Source organism: Electrophorus electricus, chromosome 4 (genome assembly GCF_041902795.1).
Source record: "Electrophorus electricus isolate QZ-2024a chromosome 4, ASM4190279v1, whole genome shotgun sequence".
Lineage (NCBI taxonomy): Eukaryota > Metazoa > Chordata > Actinopteri > Gymnotiformes > Gymnotidae > Electrophorus > Electrophorus electricus.
The window spans coordinates 8911556-8927810 of NC_137500.1; the positions used below are offsets into that span (position 1 = coordinate 8911556).

The following is a 16255-nucleotide window of genomic DNA, read 5'->3' on the forward strand; positions in this document are numbered from 1 at the left end:
CAAGCGTGAACAGGTGATTCTTATTAAGCCAAGCTAACATCTGCACTGATAACCCTTTCTTTGCAAGAAACAATCCCCTTGCTGAATCCTGTGGAGAGACCTCCACCTATCTTTCACTGTGCTTTATTAGCAGAGCTATTCCAGTAAGCTCTAAGTCATAAGTGAGATGAGATCACTCACCCGTGCTGAGGCAGCAGTTAGACTACCAGAGGCTGAGATAACATGGGATTACATTTTTAATATCTTTTATGTTTTGACTTACAGATATGCATTTAATGTGTTATTACTGTTACACCCTCACATGTATAGTTTTACATTCAGTCACTAACATAAAAGTACTGGTTAAAAGAGAAGCAAAATGCATATAAATAAACAAAATACAGCAAACCTCAAGCTCCAGTTGCTTTTGCAGCAAGTCCTGATCCAGCTCCATGCTGATGACTGCGTTCAGATGGTGTATGAAAATGAAAAAATGGAGGGTCTTGGTGGTGATGGATGACAGGACTGTCTTCTACTACTTGAGTAAGCACAAGAGTATCACCTGTTATCTGCTAGTTAATAGCATGTTAGCTCACATGTAGTCACTTGCATACACACAGAATCATGCAGAAATGATCAAGTCACCATCAAAATTGGCAGATAACCTAACCTCTCTTACGATGCAGAGGCTTCCAAGATAATTAGCAAAGGGAATCTGGAAATTAAGAGACGATGGTGATAAGGGAAATTAAGATTGAAATTAATCACCAGGGTACGAAAAACGCGAGACACATGATGACTGAGAGTGATTATGCAGTCCAGTGGATACTGATGGTTAGGTATGCACATGCTTCTTCCCTCTTGGACATTTCTAAGTTCTCATAGACTGATGACACCAGTACATTTGCGTAATTTCTAACTCACTCAAATATCATGCAATTAACAATTATCAGTGTCACACTATCCATTCTCTAGTCTACACTTAGCATATGCTCAAGCGCAGAGATGCCTATATGTTGCTTTTAACCTGTTCCATTCTTCTTACTAATCCACTATCACAAAGGAGGCTAGCAGTTATCCCCAAAACATTTTTATAATCTTGAATGGACTTAACCAACCCCATCTTCATCAAGTTCTGGCTCTGTGGAGCAACTTTAGGACTCCCTACTCTTCTTTGAGGAGTCAATAAGTCAGTAAGATTTACCAACAATTTTATCCCATCTCTCAACCTATTCTTCCCCAAGAAAATGTTTTTTTTTATTCTAAACACTTCAAAATAACATTTTTTCTGTAAACTTACCACAAAATCTGATTCTTCCTCATCCTTCCTGATCCTCTTCACCTCTAATCCTACCTCCCATCAGATGAGTACACTTTTAGCCTCTGGATCTGTCCCAAATGCCCTTAAAACATATGTTACTGCATCTGTCCTAAAGACACCTGTTCCTGATATATCCTCTCTTGATAATTACAAGTCAGTCTCCAATCTCCTCTTTGTAGAGATGATAGACAGGGTGGTTGCCACCCGAATCCTAAGTTTTCCACCACACAGTATCTATGAATGTCTATGAACCTTCCCAGTCTTCCATGCCCTGTTCAGCCCTATGGAGATTGCCCTTCTGAGTCATTAATGACCTTCTTTTGCAGATGCTGGTATGTTTACCATTCTCCCTGTCCTTTGAATCTAATTTCTGTTGATAATATGACTCATAACATAGCCCTGCCTCCATATCTACTCAGTTAATATTGCAGACACAGCATTTACTTGATTCACATCACCATAGTATATGGCCGGCAATCATGCCACCCCACCACTGAAAACTCACCAATAGACATTTTATTGCAACAGAAAATCATAAATCTTCCTATGCACCTGTTACCACAGGAGTGCCTCAGGGTGTACTTTTCCAACCCTCATACTTTTTTATGCCCTCACCCAGTGTTCTGCTGAAGCCAAAAGTCTCCCATAGTTCTTTCTCATTTTAGGATGAATTTTCATTTTTTATTTTCCTTATCACAACCTGTGTAAAGCTAGCCAGCTAACAGTACTGTGATCAATAGAGGTAAAATCACCTTTATATTTAATGTCAATACACTAGACTGGTGTGCTGTTTTATGTATTCAGGTGAGGGCCAGTGGCCACAGTGCCTCACAACAATGTAATCGAGAGCCTGAGGCCTACTGAAGATATATACCATTTAACATAAAAAATAATTTGTTGTTAGCTTAGTAATTTGTGATTTTCATAAATTTATTTATAGGACATGTCACAAAGCAGCTTTACAGAAATCATGTATACAGAGAATTCAGTTCCAAGCCCCTAATGAGTAAGCCCAAGCGACAGTGACAAGGAAAAACTCCCTGAGGATAAGAGGAAAAAAAGCTTTGAGAGGAACCAAGGCTCAGAAGTGGAACTCTAACTCCTCTGGTCGATACCAGATGGCAAACTAAACTTGATACCCTTTGGCCAAATCCAATGCCACGGTCTCAGTTGTTGAACTGATGACACCAAGATTTATGCTAGTCCTAAATCTCACTGATTTGATACCTTGCTCAGAGCATGTAAGTCTGATTTAAAGAAGTGAATGAATGCTAAATTATCTCAATGCTAAATACTGACACAACTGAAATATTGCTTGTTGGCTTTAGCAAGGATTTCAAACTTTTAAATATATATTGATTGTGTGGTTGTCAAGGTTTCACAAGTTGTTTGTAGCACTTACCTTCAAACCCCACATGAATTCACTCACTAAAATTGCTTTTTTCCATCTCTGCAGCATTGCTGGTTTACACCCAGTATCCACATGAACGATGCTGAAACACTGGTTCATGCCTGCATTACATCCTGACTCAATTACAGTTATTCCCCCAGCTACAGTTATTCCCCCAACCTTCAATAGACCTCGGTGTGTTCAAAACTCAACTCTAAGCATTCATACATACACTATTAACCTTATTCACTGTTCTCTAACTACACTGGCTACCAATCTCCCATATTCAAATTAACCTTCTATTTATCTGTTTTACATCTGGCTCACTCTTAACTAGCTCCTTAAAGAAGTTTTCTTGGAATAAGGGTCATGAGAGAATTAAGGGAAATAATTGGGATAGCAAATGGTAAAGTGGCAGCAATCAAATCTTCAGAAGTTAATAATCATCAGACCAAACAAAAATAAAATCACAAAAAATGCACAAAAGTGCGACAGAGACACTCTAGCACATAGCAGACAGTATAATATGAAGGCTGGAAGACAGTACTGAGTAAGGAGAGGTTTTCTGTTTAGCTTTGAAAGTAGAGATACAGCAGCAGTCACAGACATATTAGGGAAATAATTCCGGAGTTTCGGACCAAGGAACTAAAAGGCCAGGAGAAATCTTGTCTCATGATTATTAACTTCTGAAGATTCGATTGCTGCCACTTTACCATTTGTTCTCCCAATTATTTCCCTTAATTCTCTCATCACCCTTATCTAATGAAAGCATAAAGTTATGCATGAAGAGATTTCACATTCAGCCCAATACATCTCTGTCTGTCTAGACCCTGCTAAAGTGCAGGGGTAGGGTAATGAAGCAGCTCACGCCCACTGTGTTTACGCAGACCTGCATGAAAGGCAATACTAAGGCCAGATTTACATCCATACAGGAATGAGTCAGGTATCACTTTTTGTTGTTTTCATTCTTTTTTTTTAAATGAATTATACTGAATGGACATTACTAAAAATGGTTAATAAAGTAAAATGTTGATTTTCCCTAAAATTAGAAAATAAGCCCATTGTGGCTTTTGTGAATATTGTGTTATCCACCTCTCCACAGACTTCACTTAGTTAAACAATGTTTAAATGTTCTTTTAAAAATAGTTGTATGTGTTATGTTTCAGTTAGTCATGTCTTGTTTTCATTAAATTAGCATTTTGAGATGTCTTATCATTTTTTAGTCATCTTCCTCCCATTTCTCTCATTGGTTTAGTCCCAGTCAGGTTTTCTTTGCTGTGTGTGAGCCTTCCTAAAGGCTTCACTGTTGAAATAAAGAGCTTGTTCCCCAAGCATAAATATCTTTCACCTCTTCTCTTGCACTTATTCCACTATATTAACTACAATAGTTAGTTATGGTAATGTGTTGGGGGGGCAAATTACTTTTCTCTTCAACTTGACATTCAGTGGTGAAATTATACTATTACATTAAGACATTCATGACTAAAACTAGTCCCACTGATCTGTGATCTAAGACTGGCCACAATTAAAGCTATATTGTCAGTTCAATTATTCAACAGTCATTTCCCAGAGTGATCTGAAATCCCCAGCTTTTATTCATTTATTAACACATTTAAGATCACTACATGCCAAAAAGACCCAGGAACATATCCTGAAGCACCACAGGGTTCAATAAGCGAATCTGACATGCCATTGTGGTGACAAAATAAATTTCAATTACAGCTGTGTGGAATTGGATTTTCCTGCCGCATTAGAGCCTAGAGAAGTGCTCAAAGCCCTCAGCCATTTCTCTTGATGTGAGGTCTGGTCATGAGGTTGCCTCGTTACACCATGATTCTGCACTAATGGTCTTATGAAATCAATAACTCACCCAGGACAGATACGCTCTCCAGTTCACAGCCATGGGAGGATGGGATTAATATAGTTGATTGCAAGCTTTGGATATTTTGTGGCAATTTTCCCCCACCTGGTGAGCTTCCATGTTGATTGGATCTTGGATGGCCATATCAGAACCTTGTTGCATACCTTTGATCAATAAAGTACAAGAGCAGTCAGTGGGCTCCATAAATATGTTTTGTAGACTGGATCCTAATCTTTTGACACACAGACAACCCATTCTGGCAATGCTCCCCTAAGGCGGAAACCTTATTCTCTTTCTGTTTCAAAATATAACCCAATAAAAAAAGAAATTATTTTGAGCATTTTAACTGTCTTTATCCATTTTAACATCCGTGATATGTTTGGTATTATATACCCAATAGCATGGTAACGTGGAACATGATTCTCAAAAAAAGAAACTTGAGCTCAAAATTGTATATAAACATTGTCACCAGCCACTTTACGAGAAGGATCTACCATGTACACCAATCACTGGCCACTCTAGCTTATCTTATAGGGGCAGTCTTTACATGTACAATTACAAATTGTAGTCCATCTGCTGCCATGCACCATTTGTGACATAGCTTCAACCTCAATCTTCAGACCATTCTCAGTACAGCAAGAACACTTAAATGGTGGTGGCCTGACTGCAAGTGGTGGTGAGCTGTTACAGCTCCACTAGTAACAGCAGGCACAGCTCCACTACTGGGGTTTTTACATATAGCAGTGGACCCACAGTGCTTGTACACACATATACCTGGAAAAGTACTTATTTTAAAGGGTTATTTCCTTATAAGATGGTGAGTGTGAGTGTGTCTGTCTCTGTAAATAACGGGCCTTTTTTCTTACAAATGATACTTGGACTATCAAGGTCCTGTAGAGTAATTGAAAGAGTAACAGCATATGAGTATCCATATGCTGGAGTGTCCTGCATGCTTCATGCCCTGACTCTGGCCTGACCCTGAAGGTGAAAAAGACTTTACGTGCAGGAGGCTGTAAATGCGTAAAATGGCACATGCAACTTTAATGAAAAGATGAGACCTTTGCATGACACACACCTTCATGCATTCCCTCTCTTTGCACAGGTGACATTTCACTTATTCACTTTCCCATTCAGAGTGATATGGTGCATTTATAAACTCGGCAAGCAGAGAAAAACCAAAGGACAAAGGGAAATGATTTGTGTATGCATGTGTGTGCCTGTGTGTGCATGTGTGTGTGCATCTAATTACTTCTAAGTTCTGAGGTCCCCAACTGTAAAATTACTCCAATTAACTTCTGAAGCTGTTGCAAAATGCAATATATCATTATTGGATTGGCATCAATCTTTGGGCATCGACTCTGCAGGGTTTATTGCTCATCAATGGATTTTTTTTGGGGATCAGTTAACCCTGGTGATACAGTAGACAATAGAGAGGGCTTTTTAAATGTCAGTGTGGAGAAGCTGCAAATGTCTTTTCCAAAGATGATTTATTGAGGTAATGATGGACAAATAAAGTTAAAGCTGACCATTTGGGATGGAAAGTATTGATCATGTTATATAAACTAAGTGTTACAAAAACAGAATTAAAAAGACAAGAAAAAATTGTAGGATTCTGTAGTACTGTTACACTAAATAAGGCTGACAAAACCATAAGGGTTATTTACTATAACAGCTACAGGGTACATACTGAACAATTTATCATGATCTACCTAAAAAACAAAGATACTTATAGAGAAGAATAGATCCCACATTGTGATGGTTTTCAATCATGCGAGTTAATATATGTGGATTATGGGTATTGCATCAGCTATGTAATACATTTACTAAATGACACCTCTGAGGCTTATTAGCTCATGCAGTCCCAGTGATACACAGAATTTATTCTACAGTTGAAATTATATCCACAGAATTAGCCTGTTATAACAACACAAGTGACCATCATAACAAATACTGGCAGGCCACCGCAACAGCACGCACAAACAACACGCACTGCTCTTCCCTTAAGGAAGAGACTTCACACGAATATCTACCACCCTCCTCACGTCACACATCTGCATACCCAATATAGAAACAGCTCACACAGCACCAAATAAACCCTCCCAACTCCTACACTCCTTGCGCTCCACTTCATTTACTACACTCTTTGACTGAATATTCAGAGGTTCCCTATAGTTCCTATTTTCTAATGACCCTTCATTTTTAGAATTTTCTAAATAGCCAATGCTGAGCACCTGAGGCCACACTTCATAACATTTTAGCCTGCAACACATACATGATGACAGAGGAGGAAGCGAGCTCTCAACAGAAGGCACTTTAGCAGAGGAGAGAGTGAAATACGAATTCATGAGAGCACATTCCACTAATGAAAGCAACAAGACTGTAGACACCAGAGTCTCATGACGGTAATGACCACTCGAGTATTTGTAATAGGTCAATGTGAAATGTGCATCCAGCACTCCACAAGCACATATTAATGTTTCCCTTTTTGAATAAATGTTTCAATTTCTTCTGTTATGCAGTCATGGGGTTTACTTATTGCCACATTAATATGTTTACCCACTTTTTACTGCACAAAGCCTTTAGAGTTTTCAAATATTCTGCTTCCAAATCTCAAATGGCTTCTATGAACCCAGAAAGTGTGATAAAGTGGATATCTCTATTTTACTTGCCTGTTTATTTTCTAGTAAAATTTGGTTTTGGCCTTATGGTGTGTATGGATGTGTGTGTGTGTGTGTGTGTGTGTGTGTGTGTGTGTGTGTGTGTGTGTGTGTGTGTGTAACATTGAATGAGTGTGTGTGCTTCCCTCTGTATGTGGCTCCATGTATAATGCATACTTCATCTGCTCACAGCAGGCTTTGATAAGAGCAGCGAACAGCTTCATTTGTCTGGCTAGCAGGTATTGGCAGGGTCAGAATCATGTTGGGGTGCAGAGTTACTTTATATTAACCCCTGCAACCTCTCTTCAAACTGAATAAAAGCATCTGATTTTGAGATTATGCACTCCACATGGACAATCTTTCCTTTGTAAGTAAACACAAAGGGCCCACAGGTTGAGATGGTCCATAAGTTAGGGTGATGAACCATTTTCAGATAAATAATACTTGTGGGTTTTGGGAGCTATTATCGTAGTTCAAGAGGATCTTTATCAAATGTACAAAACTAGAAGCTTGAAAATTGTCATGCAGCCAGTTTCTCCCAGCTCAGCCAACAATCAATATCACTACATTTCCCAGAACCCTGTTCACAGCAAGAAGCAACATTCCACCAATCACCGATCACTTACTCATTCATCCTCACCTGACTATTAAATTCACCTGTTCCTTATTATCCATGCTTAATTAAACCTGTCTGTTTCTTAGGATCACTGTGAAGTATTGCCTCTATTCTTCCTAATGAGTGGGGTTATTTTTTGTCTTTGCATGTACTGTGCTTTTGACCCTGTTGTGCTTTTTGGATTTTTGCCTCTTGTCTCTCCCTTTATATTTGTTTGCCTGGTTGTATTTTTCTCTCTGGATGCTGGATTTTTGGACTGGCTCTCTCTCTGGCATTTTGGATTCTGCCTCTAACTACATTCTCTTCTTCCCTTTATCCGTGAGCATCTTACCTATTCGGAACATTACAAAAATGAAAGTACAATTGTTTCTTAGTACCTGGTCTGCATGAATGCTTTTAGGCAGATGTGCTTCTATCTAGATCCCCGTGTGCCTCTGCTGAGCTAAGCCATGTCAAGAAATGAAGTGAACTCCAAATGAATAATGGCTAAAGTTCCTGAATTTCCCCTTCTAGAAGTTTTGAAGTTGAATGGGCCATGGATTTAGATATTTAATGGAGAAAATATTTCAGGAAAAGATCAATTACTGAGGCATAATCTACATATAGATTATGATTCTGCTTAAATGGATATTAACTGTCAAGATACAGATACAGACTTCTTATCATAGATGTCACTGTGAGAGCCCTGGTAGGTGCTACATGAGCCCTGGTAGGCATTGTTAGATAAAGGCTGATTAAGAGCTTGCATTCAGCACGATGCTTAAATGGCTGATTCAGTGCATCAAGATCAATAATTCAAAGGTTTGGACAAATCAAAGTCAAAACTGACTTTCATTTATATTATAAGGAAGATACTGGGCATACTGAGTAAACTCAATGTACAACTTTACTGAGATTAGATCTCAAATAGCCTATCACAAAAACTGTTTCTCCAACACATCCAACATGCTGAGCATGGTCTAACAGATGCATTCTCTCTCGAGGGAGCTGATTTTGGTATATCCCCTCTTTGTGCAGCATCTCGGGTACTAGGAGTACATCAATTCTATTGTGTCGTCAGGTCAGTATATGAGGTCATGGGTCATGGAGCCCTTAACAAATATAACTCATCCCTCATCTACATCCAATTACTCTAATGCCAGGCGAGTCAGGGAAGAGGGAAAGAATTTGGCTGCTATAAAGACGAGATGGGCAACAAGAATTACTCACGTCATATTCTTAATATAATAAAATGTATTTACTGCTGTATTTATTGCAAGGTTTTCTAAATTCAAACTAAGTCAAATCCTAGATTAAGATGATATTTAGAGCAGAGTGAAACAGACCAAAGGTAGTCAATACTACTAACAAAGTTTACTGAATGGCTAATGGCTACATGAATCAGCTTTCATCCAGTATCAATCTTGTTAACTTCTCCTTGGCCAACAGTCATGTCTCAAACCAATCTGATCAAGACAAGTCTATTTAATACCCATGTCTACTAGCGATACTGTTAACTTTTGACTGATAAATAGCAGTTTTTGGCCCCAACAAGAAAGCCATACTGAAACTCAACAATGTTTTTACAAAATGAATGAATGTGACCCTCTTAGCCAAGCCCTGAACCCTAAGACCCACTAAACACAACCCCCACCCCACACTCAAAATCAGATTCTTACTTTTTTATGGAAGCTTTAGAAATAGTCATCTTGTTTTGATACAGTGAACAGTAATATGGGTTAACCACATCTACAGCAGAAGTGTCAGAAATATGTATTTTAAAAGATCAACTTCTTATCCCATGCCCAAGGCTCTAGAAATAAAGTACTAAACATTAGCATGCATGACCTCTTGCAGTCTTTGGGCTACTCTTCTTAAGGGTAAACACATTTTTAGGTGAGGTCTGTCACAACTAAGGTGAAGGATCACACCACATGTGAATGTGACAAGTAGATTCCTGTGTTGGTTATATATCTATGACTGAATCCCTTACAGGAACCTGGATGGACATCCATAAAATAGAATGCTAAGGTTCAGAGCCAATATATTGCAATCACTAATTAGAAACCATGGTTCAAAAGATGGAAATACCGCTAAGGACAGAATCAGCTTTATTAGAATAAAACAAATAGGACAGACAGGAAGACAGGAGGAGGCACTCACTTGCTAGGGAGTATTAAAGAGCCATTTGTCATGCGAAGGCAAGGAAGAAGTGCCTGCTTGCTGCAGAAGCATTGATGTATCACTAGGGTTTCTTTGGATGCATAGTCAGTGATTCTAGGTCCTCTAGAGCAGAAAGCATGCTAACCTCCTCCCTGACCACTGGCCCAATTCAAATGAGGCCTATTAGCAGAATTAACCAGTAGGTGTTCAAGTCACACATTATCTGTACCAGCAAGCTACAGTTGGGATTTGGAGTTCGTGGGGGTAATATTTGCTCTCCCTAATTTGGGTAATGCACCCCAACAATAAATGAGGCCTGTTACTCAGTATTCTTTCACCATCTATCATGATCTTAATAGTCTGCCAGCATCTAATGAGAATATTTTAAATCCAAGCCTGCTGCTATGCATACAGCTGGGCTGTGGCAGCAAATTATTTCTCTCTCTCTCTATATATATATATATATATATATATATATAAATATATAAATGAGAGAGAGAGAGAGAGAGAGAGAGAGAGAGAGAGAGAGTGTGTGTGTGTGTGCAAAGAAATGAGTATACTTACAAATTCTATTTAGGGCAGTGAATAAATATTACATTATTCAAAGTGCATTCTTTCAACAAAAGCAAATTTTAATGTCTAGCCACAGAACAGTAGAGGGCATAGTGAAAAAGAACCACATATTCCTTCAGAAGCAGATCACATAAAGGGATTTTTGAGGGCAAGTAAATTCATTAGCAGCTTTCTGGTGGTGTTGGGGATTTAGTGATCCTTTTATTCAAAGATGTAATCAAATAAGGCATGCATCTCATTTCGTTCACACACAAATGTGATTTGCATTGCTTCCTGTGGCTCCTACTTAGCAGAGTAATCCATAATTTGATTTTATGCAGTGCAAAAAAGTCATGTCTCTTTTAATATGAAATGGTGTCTTGCATATTCTCCACTTATCCAATTATCTGAAATCAAATGCAGTGTCTAAGTATATAAGTTGGCAATACACTGTAAAAATCTTTAATGTTAGCATAATATTTTAGCTTTTTAAGTCACATTACATGTTTTGCCTGTTCTTGCTTAGACATCCCTCCTCTTTCATCATTAACACTGTGCCTATCAGATACATTAAACTTTGTTTCAAGATAAGAATGCTGATATACATCTTACCTCCACATCCTCACCATTTTGTTTTCTCGACCATTTTGTCATCTAAAATACTTTGTACAAGTTCCAAAAGCAAAATAAAATATGCGTCTATGTCAGAGGGGAAATGCAGACCCTTTATAGTCCTCTTATTTTAAGGGATCAAAAGACAATTGGGTTTTGACAGACAGACAGTTGTTTCTTGGTCAATATTGCATCACTGCATCATTAGCTGATATATAAGAAAGCTAACAAAGCAGTTATTGCTAGATGTGTCACTTGCATCTGGGGTCTGTTGCTTCTGAGGACCAGGTCAATGCCAGACAAGCAGCTAGATAATGTTGCTTTTGCTTCTCCACATGCAGATAAAGCAGACCATGGTGATGTAAAATAATTATAGACCAAAATGCATTGGCAAACAATTAAGAAGAAAGAACACGTTCAGGATGTTTGCAATAGCAATAGCAAACAACCTGGCATTCAAACAAGACCAAAGCTGTGAATGACTTCCATTCAAGAAGAAAAGCCTGTTTTCTATTGAAGAAATCCAGTACAATCTCCTGGTTGCAGGCTCAGATATATCAACGCAAACAATATACCATTGTGACCTCTGAATTCCCCATAAGATTCAAACAACTGATAAGCCTTAAGAACAGACAAGCCAAGTTTGCTAAAAAAAATAAATCAAATAAACTATATAAAAGGCTATAGAATTTTTTTTGGACCGATAAGATGAATATTAACCTTTACCAGAGTGAATGAATGAGGAAAGTATGAAAAAGGACTGCTCAAAATCCAAAGCATACATCCTGTTACACATGTATGCCTCCTAGTGTAACTGGTCCAGTTGTCTTTATTGATACATACAACCTGTTACACATGTGTGCCTTCTGGTGTAACCGGTCCAGTTGTCCTTACTGATGATGAGCTTGTCGACAGAACTAAAATAATGAATACTGAGGTGCACCGAGGCATTTTAACTGCCCAGACCCATCCAAATGCTTCAAAACGTAGTGGATGGCATTTTTTCTCCCAGCAGTCCAGTGACCCTAAACATAGCTATGTCAGTCACCTGACATGAATCCCACTGAGCACGCAGTGCACTTATGGTAGACACATGACTGAGGAAGGAACAAAAAATAACTGCAGATAATAGCATCAGAGGCCATGTAGACCATCACCAGAGAATGCATCCATTATCTGGAAAAGTCTACAGTTTACAAAAGCAGCCACTGAGAGCAAATGTATTAAACATGACCAAATTATAATTTGTCTAATAAATGGACTGTATAAAAGTGCTATCATCCAAATATGGTTCACTCAAATAGCCTAAAATACAATGACATGCACAAATTGAAGCTGACATTTCGCACCTTTTCCTCCTTGTTTAAAATCCAGTGTGCTTGAACACAGACCCCAAAACAACATTCCAAATATTGCACTCTGAACAACACATTTACTTCCATATAATGTAGTCTTCCACAAGAATTCAATTTAATCGGTATACTCACATAAAATGCTTAAAATCAATATCACACATTGATATTCCAGCCAGAGCAAAAGAATAAAGTACTATGAAGTCTATGAAGTACAAGACCAAATTTTCCTCTCTATTTATATAAGCTAAAATCTCATTGAGTTGCAAAAAGTCATGTTAAACATACTGTAAAACAATGAGTCAACAATGAAATATTGATCTAGTCCATTGTGTGCCTTACAACACTTACAATACTCATGATTCACTAAGATTCTACTTTCGACATTAAGCAGGGACATGGCTCATTCACAATCTCATATTTTACAGAAGCACTTTAGCAGTCATTTAACAATATGGCAGTTTAAAGCCATTTGAGTGACCGTGGTCAAGACAGAAAGTGTCCTATCTCAGACGAAGGCCACTATTCTGATATTCACTGGTACACAAATAAATGTGACAGACAGAGCACAGCTAGTATCTCTGGCATGTTCAGCTTGGTGCATTTGCTCTGTTTTGTAAAAAGGATTCTGATATTATGGAAATCAGTGAGTCAAGGAGATAATGTAACTTACCTATTATTAGGGGATGTTAAGAGCTCTAAGACCAAACTACTATGTTGAAATATCAGTGTCCTTTCATTGTAATTGGTTTTCTGCGACACTGCTACAGACCATTCATGACCTGCTAGTGCTCTCTAGGGTGTGAAAACAGTAAAAACACACTTTATTTCTGCCTCCTCCCACCTCTTTATTTCCCTGGTTCTGGTAGTGGACCAAATATTATGCCTTAACGTCTAGAGGCCATTAATAGGCCAGAAGGGCATCAGATATAACCATTCTCAATGAAAAGGAATTTAGAATGGCGTGCCTACCACACAGCATTTTGTCTTGTGCATTTAATTTTTCTGGTTATCAAAAAGCTGATGCTAATGATCTATTTTATATCCCCATTAGCCAGCCTATAACACGTTTATAACGATTTTAGTGCAGCAGAGTAAAAGCCTTTCCACGCCTCCTGTTAAGCTGGTGGCATTTCCATCATCCTGATATAATGACAGAGACAAAAATAATAACTCAATTATGGGATTGTTATGATCGATACTTAATCCATTGTGGAGTGACAGGTTTTGGGGAGAAGAGGCCAAACCACTCGGTTATCTCCAGAGTGCAAGGCCAGAATCGTTCATTACTCCTGCTGCCTCAGAGACACCTGATTGGCAACAGCTGAAACCCAGCGTAGCGATAAGGCTCCATGCGGGCCACCATACGCATTGTTTCTCCCATCATGACTGGTGCAGGATTGATCCAGCGATAAGGACATCAACTGTAGGTTGAAAACACCCTAGCAATCCAAGAGAGGCCTGTTGAGTGGCTTTGAGTCTGTATTTATTGGTTAATGAATCAATATGGCTTTTGGTGGAGGTAAAAAGGTCTTAGTATTGCCATGAGTGAGTATCTATCATTTCCATCTGGTGGCTACAGCACAGCAAGGTCGCCACTGATAGCCAAGAAAAGGTAATCACTAAGGAGGCGGGAATGAGGAGACAACAGCGATGGATGGAAGATGGAATTCACTCTCACAAAGGATAGTGCAATGGCCATGACTGCAAAGATCTGATTTACACATCAGCTGGATTTGAAAAGTCATAAATCTTCAGTAACATGACATGGTGTATATTGTCCCCCTTTCCTCTGTGATTTGCAAACAATTAGTTGTAGATCACTTTTAACATTGCTGGCCAACAAAATTAAAATTAATTGAAATGTGATGCCTACAGGATTCTAAAGAAGACTACAGAATAGTCAAAGTGCCTCACAGTTATTAAAAGTACATTATACTAAAATATTATTAACCTTATCAAATAACAGATTTAACATTGATGAAACATTTGCTGCTTATTTGGATTTGAATTAGGATTGACCAAGTCATGATGTGCATATCAAGATATCATGTCCTCTAGCAAAACAAAAAAAAAAAAAATTACACAATGCACTTCTGAGAAATAATGATTTTAAGATCAGCAAGTCTGAACAGCATGCCATGCACTAGGAGCACTGCACTGCGTTCAAGTGCTCATGAATATATTTTTGGGTATTATTGGGTTTCTGTATGTTTCCACTGTAATTGTATATATGACTTTCAACGTGTATGTAAGCCTATAATGAAGGACTCAAACTTCAAGATGTGCTATGCAGACTTGGTGATCTTCAAATCATTATTTCTCAGAAGTACACAGCATAAAATACATTGTAGATTATTGGCTATGCACAGCATGTCTTCAGGTCAGGTCCTCATGAGCGACCCTTAACTTAGTCTCATGCCTCTCTGCCTCATTTCACAGGCAGCTGAAGCCAGCATAAACACCATATATTAGCCAAACAAGTACAATGACTTAATACTAAAAATGTTACATCCCGTAAATACGTTAAAAATAATGTATGATAACTCATGCCCTAATACCTAAGAATGTTATGGAAATGGAACTACTCTTATTCCCATTCTATATTCTGAATGTGAAACTGCCCTGCAAATACCTTTTGCAGAAAAAATGCATTACATAACTGTGTTTTGAAAAAAAAAAATCTTTATGATTGTTTGTGTTATGATTCCGAATACAAACAATAATATTACATAAATGTTTAAGAGTAAATTACTAAGCAAAAAACAGTTATGCCAGCAAAAATTGAATTCACAAGCAGGTTCTGAAGTTCTTCTACATGAAGGACAGATACCAAATGAGGAAGCATTCATTCAAACTGTAGGTACAGCATTGCACAGTAGGACTCTAGGCTTAGACTCAATAATTAACTGTCAAGCTCAATTCACACAGGGGCCCTTCTCCAGCCATGGACCCGTCACTAATTAGAAACCATAGAGGTGTTCTAAACTAACAAAGCCCACTCCACCCTTTCAACAATACATGCCTCATAGAAACATATTCTCAGATTAGCTTCAATTAAATGCACAATACAAGATGCTCCTTTTTCATGCAAATGATGTCCCTTTGCTCACCAACACACATTATCTTTGGACGTGATATGATTATGTGTCAGTCAAGGAGGTATGTGAGGATCCAATAAGCCAGTGATGTTTACTTCATTTTCCCCCAGCACTGTTGGGAAATGAAGTCCCATCATCTGATCTGTCACAGGTATTTCTTTGTTACAGAGAAGACTAAATGAAAACAAATATCTCCATCTTTTCAAATGGTCCTCAGCTGTGCCAAGGAAACAAAGGTCTGACTGCCCTCAAGGTTAAAATATGTGAACCATTCCAACAAAATTCCATTTTGCCAAGCTTCCCTTTCACTTTTAAAAAAAATATTCTTACACATACAGAGAGAAGCCATTGTAGTTATTCATCATAATGATTTTGCATGTTAGTAAAATAAACTTAGATAATGCCCAAAAGTACTGAGAAGAATAGGTCTATATCATCTATAAAGCTTAGCTAGCAACATAATACACAAAAACCCATTCAAAAAGGAGTCTGGCTCAATTGAAGGTTATAGCTTTTAGAAGAACCTTATACTCCTTTATTCTTATTTGCAAAGAGTCTATCAGTACTGGCACAAACCACCACTGCTTTATTGAGAAGTATGTGTAGAGCTGAGGGCGCTGTGGTGCCAGAGAATGGAGGTGTGTCCACTGATGCTGCTTTTGCCTTGGAAAC

At 38.3% G+C, this 16255-nt stretch overlaps 1 protein-coding gene across 2 annotated transcripts in view; it reads right to left on the reverse strand.

Moving 5' to 3' along the window:
- LOC113571802 (PDZ domain-containing RING finger protein 4) overlaps positions 1-16255 on the reverse strand; it is a 98169-nt gene that overhangs the window by 62174 nt on the left and 19740 nt on the right. The window contains exon 4 of one of the 2 annotated variants that reach the window (XM_081712190.1): positions 389-514. In XM_081712190.1, the coding sequence (XP_081568316.1) occupies positions 389-433 (45 nt within the window). In that variant the 5' untranslated portion in view covers positions 434-514. Of the gene's footprint in view, positions 1-388; positions 3417-16255 lie in introns of those variants that run through there. The other variant, XM_081712191.1, reaches the window with a different exon arrangement.